The 20,339-nt window shown below is 37.5% G+C and overlaps 3 protein-coding genes across 3 annotated transcripts; 2 read left to right on the plus strand and 1 right to left on the minus strand.

Moving 5' to 3' along the window:
- On the minus strand, positions 231–6,056 carry LOC104724020 (protein RRP6-like 2). The gene is made up of 14 exons (XM_010442473.2): positions 5,364–6,056; positions 4,815–4,970; positions 4,312–4,470; positions 4,148–4,231; positions 3,564–3,643; positions 3,427–3,477; positions 3,242–3,350; positions 2,478–2,560; positions 2,276–2,321; positions 2,094–2,181; positions 1,834–2,003; positions 1,344–1,523; positions 1,170–1,268; positions 231–1,100 (listed from the first exon to the last, which is right to left on the minus strand). Exons 1-14 carry the CDS (start codon positions 6,054–6,056, stop codon positions 480–482), a joined length of 2,619 nt encoding a protein of 872 aa, XP_010440775.1. The 3' UTR covers positions 231–479.
- LOC104728200 lies at positions 7,889–9,587 on the plus strand. The gene is made up of 3 exons (XM_010447221.1): positions 7,889–7,997; positions 8,081–9,154; positions 9,244–9,587. The coding sequence occupies exons 1-3, from the start codon at positions 7,889–7,891 to the stop codon at positions 9,585–9,587; spliced, it is 1,527 nt and encodes a 508-aa protein (XP_010445523.1).
- Positions 18,315–20,218, plus strand: LOC104728201 (TATA box-binding protein-associated factor RNA polymerase I subunit B-like). The gene is made up of 3 exons (XM_010447222.2): positions 18,315–18,495; positions 18,596–19,458; positions 19,565–20,218. The coding sequence occupies exons 1-3, from the start codon at positions 18,330–18,332 to the stop codon at positions 20,207–20,209; spliced, it is 1,674 nt and encodes a 557-aa protein (XP_010445524.1). The 5' UTR covers positions 18,315–18,329; the 3' UTR covers positions 20,210–20,218.

A 20,339-nucleotide genomic window follows, 5' to 3' on the forward strand; every position in this document is an offset into this window, starting at 1 on the left:
TCCTTGGTGGTGTGAGAAAGAAGCTGAGAGAGGAAGATAGATGAGTCAAAACGTCATGCTTTTTTATTTAATTGAATAAAGGGAACTGCGTGGCGGGTTGAAGCACGGAGCACAATAACTGTTGTCTCATGTATTAAGAGTCTAACTGCGTGCCGTTTTGTCATGTTGGTGTTTAGAATGCTGAAATCGGCCCCGTTTATTTGGAACGATAAGACTTACAAAACAAATCAGATATAGAAAAGTGACACAGGTTCATAATTTGAACTATGAATCAGATTTGAAGTTTCGAACAAACGAGTTTGTGTATCCTAAGTCCCATGAAAGCGGGAGTTATGTAGTAGATAAATGAAAACGGTCAAACAAAATCACCATTGGCCAACTCCGAAATGAATAATGATTAAAAACTTAACCATACTGATTGCCAGAAGATCAGTTTGTCCTTTTGGATTCAGTTGGAGAGCGGTTAAGAATTTGTCAACCTAACTTTTAAAGGTCGCACTTCGGTTCCCGGATGCCGGAAAGGCTTGACGACGTTTTCCTTGACCAAACTCTGACTGCTCCGGACCAGACCCCTTCTTTTTCTGACCTGCTCCAGCTTCTTTCTTTCCTTGTCTGCCCTTTTGCCCTTCCCCAAATTTCAACTCTTTCCTTGCTGCTTCATAATCAAACGGCTCTATGTTTATAAACTCGGTCTGCTTTTGGGCCTTGTTGCTCTTTTTCATGGAGTTAAAGCACTTCTGAAAGTTTGTGGACAACTCCGAGAGAGACATTGGTTCATCTTCAGTCTCAACTTTTTTCGCATCACCATCATCATTTTCTAATAGTATAATATCACCAGTCTCGGAACTAGATACTTCACACACTGAAACTCTACCCGAAGTACCAGCAATTTCTGAGGCTTCTTCTGAATCATCTTTCAACTCTGTCACACCATCCTCCTTGGAAACAGAGGCTGGCATAGTAGTGGACACCTCTTCAGGCTTCCCATGAACCTTCGATGTTCCAGTAGCTGACCTTGACTCGGGAAGTTTTTCTGTAAACGACGGGAATGACAGGTTTACAGATGATCTTATCTGTTCAAGCTTCACATCTTCCTTCACCTGTATACATTTTTATCAATCATTCTGCAACCAAAAGCAGCTTTAGAGTTTTCAAATAAATAAACTCACCTTCTCATCAGTTCGAAATTTCTTCTTCGATGCTGCACTTCCCAGCAATGCTCCTAAACCACTGCTTGGTTTCTTAGAGATCCGAACAGCCGCAGAAACCTGATAAATGACAGACATGTCTTTGAAAGACTGGCATGGATTTAGCACCAACAAAAAGAAATAACTAGTTGTCACCTTAGCAGAACCAAACAAGCCGGTGCCTAAACCTCTCCCTTCACTAGTACTTGCTGCAACCGTATTTAGGCCTCTGGTACTTTCAACTTGCAAAGAATTATCCTTCAAACTTGGAGAAGCTACATCTCCTGTGTAAACGTCTTTCTTCTCAATAATAGGTTCAATATTCTTATCCATTACCTACAATCAAAGAAGGCCATAGTTAAAACAGACATGAAGAATACAGGAAAACAGTAGAAACCAAAAAGCAGCACGTGCACTTTCAGTTTGAGCTATTTGGTGAGGTTTCAGAACTAAAAAATCGGAGTCACATTTAACCCTTGACATTTTTCCAACTCTAGGCTATGGCTTTCTTTGCAGGTGAGTAGCAGAGGATTTCAATACACTAATCGGATTTCAACTAGCTTATACACCTCAACAGAAAGTTTAACAGTTATAACTAAAAATAAACAGAAAGAGACAAGAAAACAAATCAATAGTGATATCTTACAGTTCCAGGAGACGCATCTTTTAAAGATAGAGCAGCAGACTCAAATGCAGCATAATTTTGCACTGACTGCCTGATGACACTGACCACCGAATCAACATTCCGCTCGATATAAGGATGCTTTGTTTTCAACATCCGACGCAATTTGCCAACACTAAGAGGCATCTCCTTGGCTATTAGGATAACAACATTAGACCAAGTTAGTCATTGCCAAATAAATCAACTCTCTGGCAGACAGTAAACTTGAAATCTCAGCTACATACCTATATCAAGGAGAACTTTGTTTGGTAACACATAACCAGTGCTCTCGTCCTCTGCACGTGCAATGAAATCCCTCCATTCACAGAGCCCCTAAAAGAAAGAAAATTCTAAGTTAGCTTTATATAGTATAAGAAAAAAGAGAGTAAGTATGCATCATTCATTACATCACATGAGAAAATCGTACCGCAACAATGGCAAGTTGAGCTGCTTTGAAGCCCGCTGCTTGAAGCCTACCAAAATGCCAGGATGGTAAATATAATACTGGTTTACATATCTTAGCTTAAGAGAAGCCAGCTTATGAAACAACAGAACAAACGCATACAGTTTTTCTGCTAAAACAAAAGAAAACTTAAGTATGTTGATTCTCTCAAGAAAAAACAACAAACCCATAGACATGAAGATATGAATTCTCGGTCAATAGCTCTTTCTCATATAGTTGTGTGCACACATCATAACTCCGCTTGTAGACCTGTAAGAAACAGCAAGACAACATAGTGAAAATATTGAAGAAGAAAGAGCATATTCTTCCTAGGCTATACATCCACTGGATTTAACTAAATCTAGACAACCAAAGATGTTAATGAGTCAATGGAGTTATCACCAATATTAGACAAATGTGAATATCAATAACCATAGTGAGTTCCCAAAATGTGGTCGGGAGATTTTTGACTGTGGTTACAAAAAAAAGAATTTAGCCAGAGAGCTATATTATGCATAACAGATAACATTGAAAGTTCTCTTAAAAGTATAAGAGTGTTGCCTAACAAAAACAACCTAGATGAGGCACGTAGCATACAATAAGAACACTGAAATTCCAATTACTGTATGCTGTAACAAAAATGACCAATTATCTAGAACTGACCAGTTCCTCCCAAAGTCCCTCTAAAAAACATAAGAATGTTGTAAATGTGAAGAATCACCTAGGTTAGCAGCTAATATAATACGAATATTGAAAATCTAATTACCCTACAAGAAGACTTAACTCACCAAAATACCCCCAACAACTTGACCACACATCATTTTCCACAAAAAATAATACTATGCGATCAAGTTTTTTGAGTCACACAAATTCCTACTTGGCCAGTGTGGGAAACTAACAGAAAGATAGTAAGAAGAAAGCTACTTGTCAGCATAATTTGATGATGACTACCTCAAGCAGAGGAGAATCAGTATGCGCGTCATCCTTTGCCATTCTTTGCAGTTCTAGTCTCATTCCATCATATATGTACAAAAGGTAGTGGGTATCTTCTCTTGCATATCTGCAGTGAAATAAAAAAATGTGAGCTCAAGTCAACTGATGCCAGAACAGTAAGACACAGGACGGAGAAGATTGACCTTATCATTTCCTCCGGAATGGGTCGTATTCTCCAGTCTGCATTTTGGTATCTACAGCAATAAATAAATAAAAAGTTGAACGAAAAGTGAGAGACGAGAGTGAAAAAAAATCCAGATAGGGCCATACTAGTACTCACTCTTTATTTGCAGTAACTCCACAAAAATGCTGCAAAAGAAACTCCAGGCTATTTCTCTCCAAATTTAGCACCCTTGAGGCCTGAAAGAATTAAATCTGAATAAGAATGTTTCTACTTAGGGGAAAAGGGCTAAATAACTAAAATTTCTTTCCAGTAGGTGCTTCTTTGTCACCACAATATGAGATCCAAAGCTTGACCTATTGACTAGTTTCTTACTACAGTCAACACATACCAGAAGTTACTAAAAGTCAGAAGGGTGTTGAAAGCATCTGTTAAAGGACAACTAAAACCATCGATGGCGCTCCCTTTGATGGTATAGTTAACTAAAACCATTCTCAAAAGAGTTTCTTAGTTCAGTGTACTTTTATAAGGGAGGAAAATTCTAGTTTGCCATGACCAACCCATATAGGAAAAAAAAGGAAGAAAGCTTGATACCCAGTTCAAATGCCCATAAGTTACCATCATTCTTCTCCCATGTAGCAAAAGGTGTATATTACGGAACATGAATATACTATGTTTTATAGTAAATATCGCGCAAAAAAAACAACAAAAAAGAAGAAACCATTGCTGAAAGAACATCAAACCTGTCCTGTGTCAAAGAGATTGCAGACATATATGCCGAAGTCCCGTTGAAGCCAGATAATATCTCGATCTGCTCCATGCATTACCTAATTACATAAACAGATTTCAGAGTACAGAACATATATTTAGGTCTTATATAAAGAAGATTAATGTATCAAGGAAAAACCTTTTTCTTTTTAGGGTCTTTGAATATCTCCCTTAGGTAAGGACCAATGTGAATACGAAGCTTAAATGTATCAACTATATAATCCTCTGTTCTGGTGGAAATTTGCATCAAGCATGTCAATCCTTGAAAAGATCGATACTGATTATGCTCCAGATCAACCTAAACAAAGAAAACCAAAAACGATAAATAATAATAATAAGAGAAGGGCGAGGCATCAGCCTTGGCAACTCACAAATTGAGTTGTTTTTTGGCTTATCTAATCAAGGAAAATTTTTAGAGAATGCAACTTTATATTCTCCAAACCAAAATTCTGAAACCCATGGTAGTTTAGTATTATTTTAAAGAGGCTCTGTTTAAGTGAATGATCAAGTAACAAGCCATCACATAATAATGATAGAATTCTCAAATTTCTTACTACTTCTACCAAACGACTGGTAAAAAAATACACTCTTCAACACTACGCAAACTATTCAACACTAAAGAAAATCAGAAAAGAAATTTACCGCAAACTCTTCAACACTACGCAATTTAGCAACTAATTCTTTCAGATCTTTCACGTCTTGAACAAACTTGAATGGAGTCTCTTCCAATGAAAGGGGCTTAACAGGTTCCATCTCGTTTACATCTTTGTCAACGAAGTCAATCACTGAAAGTTTCTCCTGCATAGTATTATAAAAATATAAGACGAGAAGACAACTGCCAAGAAAAGGCCAAATGCAGACAGCCAAAAATTAAGCATAAGAGAGTTATGAGCATATCTATTCCCAAGCCACAATGTCATCAATACAATACAGTAAGCTTTCAGAGTCCAGAGTCTTAATGAAGCACTTACAAACATAGATAATGCTAATCAGAATACTACACTATTGGCATCACAGGGCAGGTTTTTTTTCCAAATAACTTCACTACACTCAAATAAAAACTCTCTCATTCTACACTATACCATCAGCATCCTCCCTAATCAGTGTTGGTTGAGTCAATTTTCATATAAAGTTAACTTTTCCAAAGGTAAATCTAAACAGATTATTCTGAAGAAAACACAAAACACTAACCAGGGGATGCATAACCCGCTGATCGTCTTCGCTCCGCTCCAACCAAACATGCTCAAACGGTTGATTAGCGTTGTTCACCAAGATATTATACTCCTCTTGAGGCTTCTTTATGGTTGGTACATGGAAAGGAACTTTAGCTTTGCCAGATGAATTCCTCTCCCTCTCAGCCAACTTAACATCAATCATTGAACCACCACCGTTAGTATTCTTAGCCGCCGAGCCAGTAATCACATTACCAACCGGCTTCTTCTTCTTCCCATAAACCATCTGAAACCCATCATCCCCATCGTAAGCCACAGGCCGACCAATTTCCTCTTCTTTCTTCCTAATCCTCTTAAACTCATCAACCGAAACATCAAATCTCTCGATAAATTCATCATTCACGTTACAAAGCCAATCCTCGGCGTCAACTTCATCAACATCGCCAGGGAACTTCATCGATTTCTCCCAAACCTGCTCGGATTCACCGATCGTCTCGAGAACCGACTGCGAGGTTGCAGCTATCTCGTCGATTGGGCGTTTGAACTCATCGAAATTGTAGTAAAAATGGAAATCTCTACTCGCCGGAATCAAACGGGAAGACGATGAGAGTTTCGAGAGAGACTTCGAGAAAGAACCATCGACTAATGCTTCCAGGGACTTTACCTTCCAAGAAAGCGGTGAATCGTCGACGTCCATGTTACCGTCGCTCATTCTCGGCTTGAGAAAGAGAGAGAGAGAGAGAGAGAGAGAGAGTGAGAGAGAGATTGTGATTTTAGGGTATCTCGGCTTGGCTAGGGCTTTAGGAACACCATTGATTGAAAAAATGTACTGTGGAGCTATTTTAATTAGAATATACACTTAGGGCAATAACGTAATAATCTGGTCTTTGATCAAGATTTTACAATAATTTGGTATGTGACTTAGGGCTGATATCGAAATATGAAAACTTTGTAGATCTTTTAGAATATTTTTAATTAGTTAAAAATCACTAGGTTAAAAAATTTTAGAGTCTGAATGGTAACCGCAATCGGAGTGGACAAATTTATCTATGGATCAGACCGTTCTGTTTTAAGTATGGACAATAAACTGCTACGGTCTAACTTTATTTGTAAACAAAAGCAGTCCGCAGTTGATCTACTACGGTTTGATCTCTGTTTTTTTGAACTGTACCACTGCAGGTTATTGGTTTGAGATTTGAAAAGATTTTAAATGTTATGTAGATTCTGTTGTTATTATATCAAGATTTTGTTAAACTTTGTTACAGTTTTGTGTTATTAGTTTGTGATTTGTAAAAAGTTATTTAAAATCTTAAAAAATTTGGGTTATTGGATGACTTTTATAAAGACAATGTCCGGGAAGCAGTCGCTGCTTTAAAGACAAAAATAGAGAATCATTGGAGATGCTCTTAGAAGTACCACTTTCCAAACAAAAGTTTTGGAAAATGCCATTTTCTAACTTTAAATTTCAAAACTACCATTTTTAATTTTGTGTCATAGATGTATGGTTGTCAAAATGGGTCAAGTTTTATGGATCAACTCAATTCAATCCAACCCATAAACCCTAATGAGTTAACAAAATTTATCCTAATGAGTTCATGAATAAAATGGGTTAATGAGTTAATTGGTTAAGTGAATCAAATGAATTGAGTTGTAATGGGTAATAGTTAACCATTTAATCCATCAATTCTATTTTTATTGAGTCAAATGGTTAAACCAGTTAAATATAACAAAAAATCTGTAAACCAATCAAAATGTATAAACCGATTAATGCTTTGATTTTTCCCAAAATCAGAGAAAACCAAAATAATCTCAATTCGTGTATTCTCCTCATCGTGATTTGAGGGTGAGGAGAAAAAATAAAATTTGGATTGGATCTTTTCCGGCGTGAACCAGGCAGCTCGTTCGCTCCTCTCATCTTCGCCGGATCTTCGCCTGAGTTCAGGTTTGTTTCTTCTCTCATACTCTCTCTATCTCTCTCTCTCTCTCTCTCTCTCTCTCTCTCTCTCTCTCTCTCTCTCCTTCTCTCTGTCTGTCTTGGTGTCTTTGTCTATCTCTTGGTCTCTTTGTCTCTTTGTCTCATGGGTTTGATTATTGATTTGATTTCTCCTTTAGTCATTGAAATCTCGAAGTGGGTTTTGATTTTTTTTGGGTTTTGATTTTTTTATGGATTTTGATTTTTGGGTTTTGTTTTTTTTTCTGGGTTTTCATATCTTAGAATCGCTACTCTTGGTGTTTGTGTATCTATGTGGCTCGTTCTCTTGATTTGGGTTGTTAAACAAAAGATTATAGTGACTGATTTGGGTTTTTAAACTTGTTCTCGGTGATCATCATGTTTGGTGGTGTATGTCAAGAGTGTTACTTAACATTGTCAAGGGTCCAACATGTTTCGATGACATCAAAACCTACCAGGGAGTTGTCTATAAAACTTACAAAGAAACATGTTTTGCGCGTGGAATACTAGCTGATGATAAGTTTTGGATCGATAGTCTGATAGACGCAAGTTATTGGTGCTTTTCTGACTATCTAAGGAATTTTTTTGCAATGATGATTCTTTCTCATTCATTATCAAGACCAGAACATGTTTGGGAAGAAACGTGGAATATTTTATCTGAAGATATTGAAGACAAGAAGAGAGAAGAATATAACAATCCAGGTTTGTAGACAGTTGTTTTTTTTTTAATGTCCATATGAATCAGCTATTTGTTTGATTTATATTTTGACATTATTTTTTTATAGATCTCAACTTAACTGAAGCACAAATAAAGAACTATGCTCTGCAAGAGATAGAAAAGATTATGCTGTCTAATGGAGAGTCTCTTAAAAATATTGGAAACTTCCCCCAACCATCTACTGAAGGTCTTGATAATTCTAATCGGTTAATTGCGGAAGAAATGAGGTATGATCGTGACGATTTAAAAGAAAAACATAGTGAATGGGTTCAAATGCTAACATCTGAGCAGAAAGATGTTTATGATAAGATAACTGGCGCTGTTTTTAAAGATCTTGGTGGAGTTTTCTTTCTTTATGGTTTCGGCGGAACAGGGAAAACTTTTATGTGGAAGACCTTATCAGCTGCTATTAGATGTAGAGGATTGATAGTACTTAATGTTGCATCCAGTGGAATTGTTTCTTTGTTGTTAGAAGGTGGTAGGACAGCCCATTCAAGATTTGTTATACCTTGGGTAGTGGATGATTATTCGTTATGTAAGATAAAGCCTAATTCGGATCTTGCAAATCTCATAAAAGAAGCATCTCTAATTATCTGGGACGAAACACTAATGATGAGCAAGTACTGTTTTGAGTGTTTAGACCAAAGCTTCTCTGACATTCTTGGTAACGTCGAGAACAAGGTTTTCGCAGGTAAGGTTGTGGTTTTTGGAGGTGACTTTAGGCAGATCCTTCATGTCATAAATGGTGCTGGAAGGGCTGAAATAGTGTTATTATCTCTAAATTCTTCTTATTTGTGGGATCATTGTGAGGTGCTCAAGCTGACTAAGAATATGCGCTTACTCAAAAAAAACTTAAGCGTGGAAGAAACTAGGGAGATTCAAGAGTTTTCAGATTGGCTATTAGCTGTTGGTGATGGAAGGATTTCTGAACCTAATGGTGAAGCAGTCATTGATATTCCAGAAGAATTTTTGATCACAGAAGCAGATAATCCAATCGAAGCTATATGTAGGGAAATATATGGCAATCCTGAATTGTTGTGTGATAACAGTAATGTTGAATTCTTTCAGAAGAGGGTCATTTTAGCACCAACCAATGATGACGTCAACATAATAAACCAGTATATGTTAGAGAAATTAGAAAGTAAGTATTTTTAATAATTTGCCTATTTATGGTTATAATATTTACGTAAATCTATCTTAAATAATAACGTTTTATGTTATTGTCTGTAGGTGAAGAGATGACCTACCTAAGTGTTGATAGCATTGATCCTACATATGTAGATTCCCTGAAGAATCCAGCGATTACACCTGACTTTTTAAATAGTATAAAGCTATCAGGTTTGCCACATCACACCCTACGTTTGAAAGTTGGAGCTCCTGTTATGTTGCTTAGAAATATTGATCCTAAGGGTGGTCTATGTAATGGTACTAGACTTCAGATTACACAAATGACTAATCATGTTGTAGAAGCAAAAGTAATAACAGGAGATAGGATTGGTGATATAGTGTTGATTCCACAGATAGTTCTCACACCATCAGATACGAAACTCCCATTCAAAATGCGTCGAAGATAATTTCCACTCTCAGTTGCATTTGCTATGACTATCAACAAAATCCAGGGACAATCTCTAGAGCATGTAGGTTTATATTTACCAAAACCAGTGTTTTCACATGGTCAATTATATGTTGCCTTATCTAGAGTCACTTCAAGGAAAGGATTGAAAATCTTGATTGTCAACAAAGAAGGGAAGATTGAGAGACAAACAAGTAATGTTGTTTTCAAAGAAGTGTTTCAGAATTTATAGAACTTCTGCTCTTAATGGTACATGGCAGTCAACAGAGAATGTTTCAGAAGAAAGAGGCGTTGAATTTTCATAACATATTATGCTTTATCTTCTATGTATTTTTTGTTAGGTTATGTGATGCATTGTATATGGTCTCTTCCCTTTATCAAACGTTAAATGCTCTAATGCAATGGTTATTTTCAATTACCAGTCAATTCAACTTAAAAATTATCTACGAAGTCGAAAACAAAGGACAAGAGTCATGAGCTACTAACCATTTTTTTTAGCTCTCCCAGATCTTTAATTTGCTGCCCCTTATGTTGTTGATAAGCAATCGTCAACCTACATAACAGGAAAATTTATAACTATCATGTGTGAACTATATGCAATATCCAAACGAGTGAATGTTTTTTTCTAACCTTTGTATGGATATGTTTACCAATTCAGTGTCTATATTCCCCTGAAGTATAGATTGATTTAGTTTCATCTGCAAAATTTAAACAAAATGTATATTCAAACAGTTAACACTTTTAATCTAAATGGGGAAATAGATTATTTCGAATAGAAATGAGAACCAGTTTTATAATTACATAATCGATCCATGAAAAACATAGTGTTATTGATTAGCAACCGAGAAGAGAAGGATTTGCTTTTCGAAGTTGAATATAAACAAATAGTATGATGTTCATGAATAAAGGCTACATGAGTATTTCAATTTAGATTGGCGAGGTTAAGTTTTAGTTTTTGGAATTCAATTTGGAATTATCCTGCCGTAATCCGAGAATTGTTAATTGATAACCACTGGGTGCTAATTACAATAGGATATACAGTTTTAAACTTATATCGCTTTTGTTTCTCCAATATTAAAATCTATGACAGTTTCCAAGTCGATTGTTGCAACAGCTAGCATATTGACTTCAAGTCCAAACAAATGAATAAAATATGCCCATTGTATTAGATCCTAATGATTGAAAGCAAGTCGAAAATGTAGATATGTAGAAGAAAACGAGATTTATTTTTTTGGGAAAGTAGTCAATTGAGGAAAACGAACATACCTGGATTTTATGAACTCGGCAATTCAGCTTGACAGAGTTAGTTGTCTTCCGTTTCATAATCTTATTTTTGCCTGGATCAACAATTATGGATTCTAGAAGTTTGATTATGCATTACAATTACTGGTCTGAAAGGAGATGAATCGGGAGGAGAAAGAAAACAAATTTTGTGGTTTTTTTTCTCTCCCCCTGTTCGCTAGCCGTCACCCAGAAGATCAATTTTCCGTTTGCCCTCTCCGGTGACCGGTGCTCCTCGCCGTAGCTGTGAGAGGGCCCCTGTTGCTCTGTAGTTCATTTGTTTTGCTTTTTTTTGTGTCGCCTTAGCTAGATCTGGTAGTTCAATGGTGTGGTTAGTGTGCTCAGCAACTGAGATAGTCTTCACAATGAGGTTTGCTCGATGGTCTTTGAGCATCTGTTCGTCCTCCCCCAGCGGTTTCAGGAGAAGCCTCTGTTTGCCTTTGTCAGATCCGACGTTCAACTGATCTCTTAGGTGATGTTTCTCGTTTCTGTGGCCATGGGTTCTTGTTATCTCCTGTTTTGAGTAATCTGACTTTCCCATCCTTCTCCTATAATGTTTAGCTAGGGTTAGGTGTATATCTAGATTTGTCTTGTATTGAAGAGCATCTAGTTTAACTTAGTACTATTTGCATGATAAAATAGTACCTTTTGAACCCAGGGGGGCCGGTGATAGGGTGGTGTAAGGTGTGTATTTGCACTGGGACCATTTCTTTTTTTCCACAAATGAAATATATTGATTAAAACTGGTCACTACAGAGAGAGTTGATTAGCCAAAGATGCTTTAATAGATAATCAGTGTAATATGGGGTATCAACACAACCAAATTTTGCTAGAGCATGTGCCACACTATTACATTCCCTCTTTGTAAAGGTAAAGGAAGATTGTCTTAATTTGGAAGCCCAAGTTCTTATGTCATGGAGAAGTTTTGCTAAAGAGACATCTAAGAGTTGACCATTAACTAATTTAATTAAAATGTCGCAATATCCTTCAGATACAATTGAATGATATCCTCTGATCCAGGCTTGTTGTATTGCAGCTAGTAGTCCTTTGTTTCAGCCTCTAAGGGAGATCGTGTATTAGTTAGTCTAGTTGCACCCCAAACAATAGCTTCTCCTTGATGGTTCCTGAATATCCATCCTCCTGTTGCTTGTTGTGTGTGATAATCATAGCTCGCATCAAAATTGCATTTGAGAATCGGATGTGTTGGAGGTATCCACGTGGTTGTGGTTGTTCTTGGAACAGACAATGGTGATGATGTCTGTTGTAAATTGTTGATCCATTCTTTTGTGTCTGACCTCGCCTGAAGAACTGCCTTAGATGCACTCTCACGATAATTATTAAAGACTTGACTGTTTCGTGTTTTCCAAATACGCCATAGAAGGACAAATGGTAGAAGAGAATCAAAGGTGTTGGTTGTTTGTGATTGATAAGATATTAATTCAGCAATGGTCTCCTCTGCATTTGATGGTAGTTGATTGATATTTAATGAAGAAGTACTGGAAAATGTCCAAGCCATTAGCGCAACGGGACATGTAAATAGAGCATGGTGGATTTTTTCCTCTATTTGACAACATCTCGAACATAAAGGATCAATATTCATGCCACATGTTCGTAGTCTTGTTGTGGTTGGTATAACTTGTGATATTATACGCCAGAAAAAATGTTTGATCTTTGGTAGTAGACGCAACTTCCATATCTTGTTCTTGAGTTCAACTGATCCATGAGGTATATTCAAAACTTCCCTCGGTTCAAAAGGATAGTGAGTAATGAACCAGTACCCTGATTTGACAGAGTAATTTTCTAATCGGGTGTAGTTCCATATAAGTTTATCCGGTTGTTCCTCTTGTGAAAGGTGAATTTTTTGTATGATCGCCTTCTCATGTTGTAGGACCAATGAAGAAAGTTTTTGGCTGTCCCAAATTCGAGTACCACCAACTTTGGAGATTATATGTTCTAGTGGTGTAGGAGATTGCAGGGGTAAAGTTTGTACTAATCTAAGTGGATGCTCTTCAATAAAGTTATCCATTCCCATGCGTATTGTTTTACCATCCCCCACAATATATCGACTTCCTTTCTTGATGAGATCTAACCCTATTAAGATAGAAGACCATCCATTGAATTGATTTTTCCTTTGTTTAGCGTCTAGGATAAGATCATCTCTATAGTATCTGTTTTTCATAAGCCGGGCAAATAGTGAGTTTGGATATTGGATAAGTCGCCATGCCTGCTTTGCCAAGAGTACATCATTAACTTTGCTAGGTCCCTGAATCCCAATCCCCCTTCCTTTTTTGGACTCTATTATTTTTTCCAAGCAATCCACGGTATATTGTGGTGATTTGAACCCTTTTCCCACCAATATTGCATTAAGAGTGATTCTATTTCGGATGTGATTCACAAATGTAGTTTGAAACAGGATATAGCATAAACCGGCATTGATAGAGCCATTGAATTAAGCATTATTGCTTTACCCTCAGGAGATAATCTTTTTGCAGTCCATCCGTTTGTGCGTTGTTTTACTCTATCAACAATGTATTCAAACATTTCCTTTTTTTCGACCAAACTGTTCAGGAAGGCCAGGGTACTTCCCTCCTCCTCCATGGTTAGGTATATCTAGGATTGCTTTCAGTCGTAATTGAGTATTCCCATGAACTCTGCTCCCAAATGTAATCATAGATTTGGAGGTATTTATTTTTTTCCCTAAATAGTATTCATAGATGTCGAAGATATCTTTCAGAGCTTGGCAGTTCTTCCTATTTGCTTTACAAAAGAATAAACAGTCATCGACAAACTGCAGATGTGTAATGCTTGGAGCACCATTGCCAATCCGGATTCCACATAGATCACCTTCTCGTTCACTTGAGGAAATTAAATGACTGAGAATATCAGAGCAGAGAATGAAAAGATATGGTGATAGGGGATCACCCTGTCTAATACCTCTTGTTGGTTTAATGTGGCCATAAGGAGCTCCATTTATTAAAACAGAATAGTTGACAGAAGTCACAACCGCCATGATCCAGTTAATCCATTTGTCACAAAAACCAAATAGTTTCAAGGTTATTTTAAGGAAGTTCCACTCGACTCGGTCATAAGCTTTACTGACATCCGTCTTTACGGCCATATAGTTGTGTGACACTCGTTTCCTGACTTTTGTGCATAACTTCATGTGCTATCATCACATTGTCTTGAATTATTCGTTCTGGAATAAAATTTGCTTGCGAGTCTGAGACTATGTCGTTCAGATGAGATTTTAGTCGTTGAACCAAACATTTGGATACAATCTTATATAGGATGTTACATAACGCTATAGGTCGGTGATCTGAGAGAGTTTGAGGGTTATCAATCTTTGGTATCATGCAAATGTTTGTGTGGTTAATGCTTTGTTTCATTACTGCTATCTCAAAGAAGTGATGTACTTCTTGTATAACTTGTGGACCAATTGTGTCCCAACAAGTTTTATAGAACCTGGCTGTTAAACCGTATGGACCCGGAGCACGATCATCACCTATCAAACACCCTGCATTATAAATTTTCTCACTAGTAAAATCTCTTGTTAAATGCTCATTTGCTTCCTCCGAGACCTTAGGGTTAAAATCAGCAAAAACCGAGGGGGAGACATAATGATTTATGGTTGAAAAAATGTTTGTGAAGAAACTTTGAGCATGGTCACCAACCTCCTTATCACCCTGATAAACATTACCTTGATCATCTGATATGGAAGTAATCCAATTTTTGGCAAACCGAGATTTAGCACAAGCATGAAAGAAACTTGTGTTTTGATCTCCAGCAGTCATCCACTGATTTCGACTCTTTTGTTGCCAGTGTTTTTCTTCGTCACTGTAAGATTTTGTCAATTCATCTTGTAGGTTCGGTATATTTCTCCAAAAATTTGGATTTAAACTCTCCATTGCGTAGTTTAAACGAGTTTGAATTGTGACAATGCGTTCTTCAGAGTTTAAATGGTGTTCTCTCTTTAAATTTGCCATACTTCGTCTGCAATTCTTTATTCTCTCATTGATTGGTATGTCAAGGCTATCATTGTTAGCTAACCATCCATCTCTAACCGCATCATGAAAAATTTGCACATCCAATAATCGTTTATCGAACTGGAAAATACGTCTATTGTGCCTGGTAGTGTCATTTAAATCAAGTAAGATAGGCCTGTGGTCCGAGCCTGCAAATTCTAAAAACTGAGCCTCTGCATTTGGGAAAGTTGCAGCTCCTTGAGAGTTAAACATTGCTCTATCGAGGCAACACTGGATCGTATGAGAATGACGTTCTCCAACCCATGAGTAGGAATTTCCTCTTGAGCGGACATCTTGAAGATCACACATAGCTATCATATGTCTAAAGTCTCAAAATGTACATTCTTCACGTATTGGTCCACCAATCTTTTCCTGGTTAGAAGTTATCTCATTAAAATCTCCAATCAGTAACCATGGAGCATCTCGCAAGAGTGCTATCAAACCGTTCCCAAAGCTCATGTCTTTCACTGGGAATAGGATGACCATACACACAAGACAAGTAGAACATAATATTATTATGGTGTACGATTACATCAATGAGTCTCTCATCCTGAGAAAGTAAGGATAAGATCACATTGTCCTTCTAAAACAAACATAAACCACCACTCCGACCTTGAGGGGGTTGAATAAAAGCATTTGAAAATCCTAGATCACACTTAAGTTTAGCTATTACATCATTTTGGTTTAGAGTTTCAGAGAGAAAGAGAATGTTACGCTTAGTAGTAAAACATAGTTTTTTTTAACGAGAAGATTTTAGAGAAGGACCTACGCCCTGGCAATTCCAGGAGAGGATTTTCATATTGGAATGTCTGGGGGTATTGGGCCCCCCGCGCCTCCGTCGAATCCTTTGTTGACAGAACACGAACCTACTGAAATAGTACGCGAACTCTTCTTACGAAGTTGGTTCAGGACCACCAACTCCTCCGCTGGTTCTGCTTTATTGAAGGATGTCTCAAACTGCACTCGCTTGCGCTTCATGAAAACAAACTCTGGTCGTGTATTGTCAGAATTTTCATCGAGAAAGTTCCTTGGTTCTTGATGATCTGCAAACTGTCATGCGTACTTAGCATTCAAGTAGCGGATGCGCTGAGCCGTTAAGTCCTTGTCTATAAAGACACTAGGAAGAGACCTATTTACCACCGTGTGTGGAGCATAACCTTGCACAAGAACAGTTGGGGGTGGTGGCATTTGTACCTGGTATAAGGCTCGCAGGATCCATTGACGGTAGGGTGTTTGCATCAGACATGTATTTGTCACCATCATTGTAGTTCTCGCCATCACTATCATTGTCCGAATCCTCTGGTTCAGGATCAGCAAATGCGAGAGAACACTCCTTTGCATCATGTTTGAGTGAACCACATTTTGTGCAAAAGTTTCTTAAACGCTCATAGCGAAACTTGACAATTGTATTTTCATCAGCAATAAATTGGATGTTTTTTTGGAAACACAGAGGATCATCTATATTCCAGTCAATCCTAGCACGAACAGCCCCCATTTGGGTTACATTCTCATTATAGTCTACTTCCAAAACATATCCTATCTTGTTCCCTACCCACCTAGCCATATCATTCGTTAAGCAAAGAGTTGGGATACCTTGAATTTGTACCCAAAAGGGTATGATCTTCATGTTGGTCTCACTTATGTTTGGGTATCAACGGTGTGTGGTGAACATCCAATCGTTAAAAGATCAAGGACCCCTCCACAACACTAAATTCAGCTAATCTTCAGACTCAAATCAGAATTGTGCTCTTCCTCCATCGAAGATGCGTCCTAAACATTCATCAGCGAATCCCCAGACTCGTGGCATCTGCCGGATAAGGGCTTGAAAATTCTGCTTACGAGGATTGACAGGGGTAACTACCAAAGTGTGTCGATTGACCGAGATATGCACGAGAGAGGAACTCTGGTGGTAGAGATTGGGGCATCATCGATACCCAAATCGAGATCTTGGACAGATTTGCAGATATTATCACTCATGATTTTCAGTGGATTAGAAAGATTAGTGTGGATTGTGAAGATGATTGAGAGAAAGCGTGGGAAAATTGAGAATTTATAGGGAAGCCAAGGTGGTTTACGTTGGCGGTTGTCTCCCGGGAAAGAGGGAGAAAAATAATTGTCTTCTTTAACCGACAAAAATAAACCGCCGACATTGATCCCCAAGACATTATGGAAGGATTGTTCGGTCGGAAACAAACTCCTGATCAGAAAACAGATCGGAGAGAAGAAATCGAAAGAAGCATGAAGACGATCGCCAAAAGAATCTCCTAAAGAGAAAAATATTTTTTTTAATATATTTTTTTTTTCAATAGGACCATATTTAATTAGTATAAAAAGTATTGTATTTTAAGACCAAAAAAATTTGCAAAATTTTTTCTATGTAATTGAGTCCTATTTTCTGAAAATTGAACAGGACTACAACAATTTTTGTGATTTTTACACCGGCTCTGTTTGAACCCTTTCATGATAAAATTTGAAACTAAACATATGATAGTGAGATTGTATATAGATTAATTATAACTTTTAAAAACCTTCAATTTCTTAGTTTTTCTTAACCTCTTTAAACTATAACTTGCGTTTTTAATCTTTGGAATTCGGTGTTAGATACATAAGATGTTTTTTTTTCTCTACTTGCATCTAACCAAATGCCTAATTAGAAACAACAATTTTAAATTTTCCCAAGAATTTCAAAGTAATAATCAATTCTCATTGTGTATGTCATCGATGACCACACTAATCCTATGAGAGATTAGATTTTGATAACATAATACCCATCAACACATCCACGTCAGTGTCTGATTCCGATCCAACCTCCTCTCATTGAATACGTAATCAAATAAGCTTCATTAACTCTTTTTCGTTTTTTTCCACCTAATTAAAGGGCCCAAGCAAGCAACCATTAGTGGTTAATTAAGGAACCAATTGAACCATTAAATATAACCTGAAGTAGAACCGAGTAATTGGACCGGTTTGGAAACTAACCCACCAATTGAATTGAGAAGTTGGATTAATCATCGAAGATGATAGAACCCTAGCCACGAGAAACCAAATACAAGATTCTTGTAACCAAAGCTAGCTGATTTCTGAAGCTGTCAAAAATCCCCCTTTCTCTACAATTTTATTGATCTGAACCTAGGGCTTTTTCCTTTCTTCAGTCACAAGTCTCTTCCTTTTTTTTTTTTTTTTTTTTTTTTTTTTTTTTTTTTTTTTTTTTTTTTTTTTTTNGCAATGAGTGCGATAACGATGCCTTTGACGATGGAGGAGATGGGTTTTTGTACTGCAAAAAATGCTCTACTCAGGCGAAGGGGTTTCTCCAAACCGGCGACGACCGCGATGATTATCTACACACTCGTCCTGACTTACCATTACCAAACGTAGATGAGATAATCAGTTACGAGGATTATTACAAGGAGACAAGAGAGAGATACGTCAAAGGTTTACTGATGATGATAACTTATCAGTGCGATGCATTGGTTGAGAAATTTAATGTGACGCCGTTTATTATCGGTTTGCTCGGACCTATCTTCTTACGGTTCGTGTCACTCTCTGGCGTCTTCGATGATGGTTGGGCTGATAAGGCCATTGAAGACTCCGAGCTTCAATCAAATGGTAATTGCTTTTTGCTTCGTCTCTATTGATCTTTAAAGTTTCTACAGTACTGTTTGTAAATTTGGTTTGTTCCTAACTCTTCACTCTTTTTGGTGTTCAGGAGAAGTAAGGAATCGAGAGGTAAAGAGGTATAAAGCAGAAGAACCTCGCAACTTATACGGTAAAAGAGCAGTAACGATATGGTTAAGTCAGCTTAAAAGGGTTCTGCCTGTATCGACTTCTCTAGCGATATCTTTCCTTGCTTGTCACAAAGCTGGATCACCGGTTCTACCCACGGATATAGTGAGATGGGCGCGAGAAGGAAAGATTCCGTACCTTTCTTGTTTTCTCAAGATTCGTAAGCATATGGGAGAGCGATCAGCTGCGTGTCCTGTATCAGCAAGTGCCATGTTTAGACCTATTCAGATTCTTTCTGCTCAGGGATTAGAAGCTCGAGCCGCTTCGATTGCTGACATTATTGGTTTGCCTTTACCTCCTGTGAATTTCTATGGTATAGCTTCAAACTATCTTAAGCGGTTATCTATCCCAGAGGATAACGTTCTTGAACTGGTGTGTCTCATTAAGAACTGGTCGATGCCTTCGGGTTTATATTTGTCGACGAACAAGCTTAGGCTTCCCACTCGTGTCTATGTCATGTCTATAATTCTTGTAGCTATAAGGATGCTTTATAATATCAATGGTTTTGGTGTTTGGGAACGGAGTTTGGGTTTTGTTGAAGCTAGTGAAGTAGATACAGAGTTTTCAGATGTCACGAAAGAAACTGAATTTGACAGTGAGGAGCTTTTGAAGAATCTTGAAATGAAATATTACGAGGTTGCAGCTGAAACATTTGAGTATGAAAAGGGTCTCTTGTCATATTTATTACACGGCAAAGACGAGTTCTTTGCTGGTTTAGAAGAAGCATCAGCTGATGACAGATACAGAACTGTTTATAACTTGTGGAATAGTTACCCGAAAGACGAGGTATATATAACGTACGAGCTTATTCATCTATGTTCTAAACTCTACTGTCGGATATGTTAAAAATTAGATCTTATAAACTATCTCTCTTTTTACGCTCATTTTGTAGGATTTTGAACGGTTTCAGACTCCATCCAAGAGGGGAAGAGATTGGGAAGATGATTTATCACTTAACCAACTGTCCTTGAACGATGATAAGTTGAGGGATGGAAACAATCCTTGTAGTAGTTATTCAAGAGAAAGGGAAACCGAGTCAATGGATTGTGATGAGCCATCTTTGGAATGTGTTTCATCATCACCACATAATCATAATCACAAAGAGAAATCAAAGGAGAGAGTGATACGAAGACTAATAACAGACATGGGGGAGAATTGGTTCTGTTACATACCGCCTCGCGAGAAAGTAAAGAGAGGAGACTATCTTCAATATGGGAGGAAAAAAGATGGTGGAGGATTGATATACGCGGCTCATGCAGATTACTATATTCTTTTACGGGTTTGCGCTAAGGTCGCTGAGATTGATGCGAGGAATATGCATAGAGCTGTGCTGAGCTTCGAGAGAAGATTGGCTTGGATTGAGAAAAAGATAGATCATGTTTTGCAGCTAGCTCCACTTTCTATCCGTAATAGAGACACAAAGACGCATTTGGATGAGCCGAGCCTAGAGAGTAAATCTTTTTCAGATTTGGATGTTTCGAGTTATTGTAAGGATATCCACATTGATTTGGCGAGTAGAGATACTGTCAGTGTCTGATTGTGATGAATATATAATAATATGAACTAATGTTAACAAAATCTTATTGTCATTGTCTGATCCGATCGCCTATGCCTTTTATTGGAAAGAGTACATATGCCTGGTGTCCCTTCATCCCTATCTTTGCTAT

The sequence above is a fragment of the Camelina sativa genome, chromosome 11 (assembly GCF_000633955.1).
Source record: "Camelina sativa cultivar DH55 chromosome 11, Cs, whole genome shotgun sequence".
NCBI lineage: Eukaryota > Viridiplantae > Streptophyta > Magnoliopsida > Brassicales > Brassicaceae > Camelina > Camelina sativa.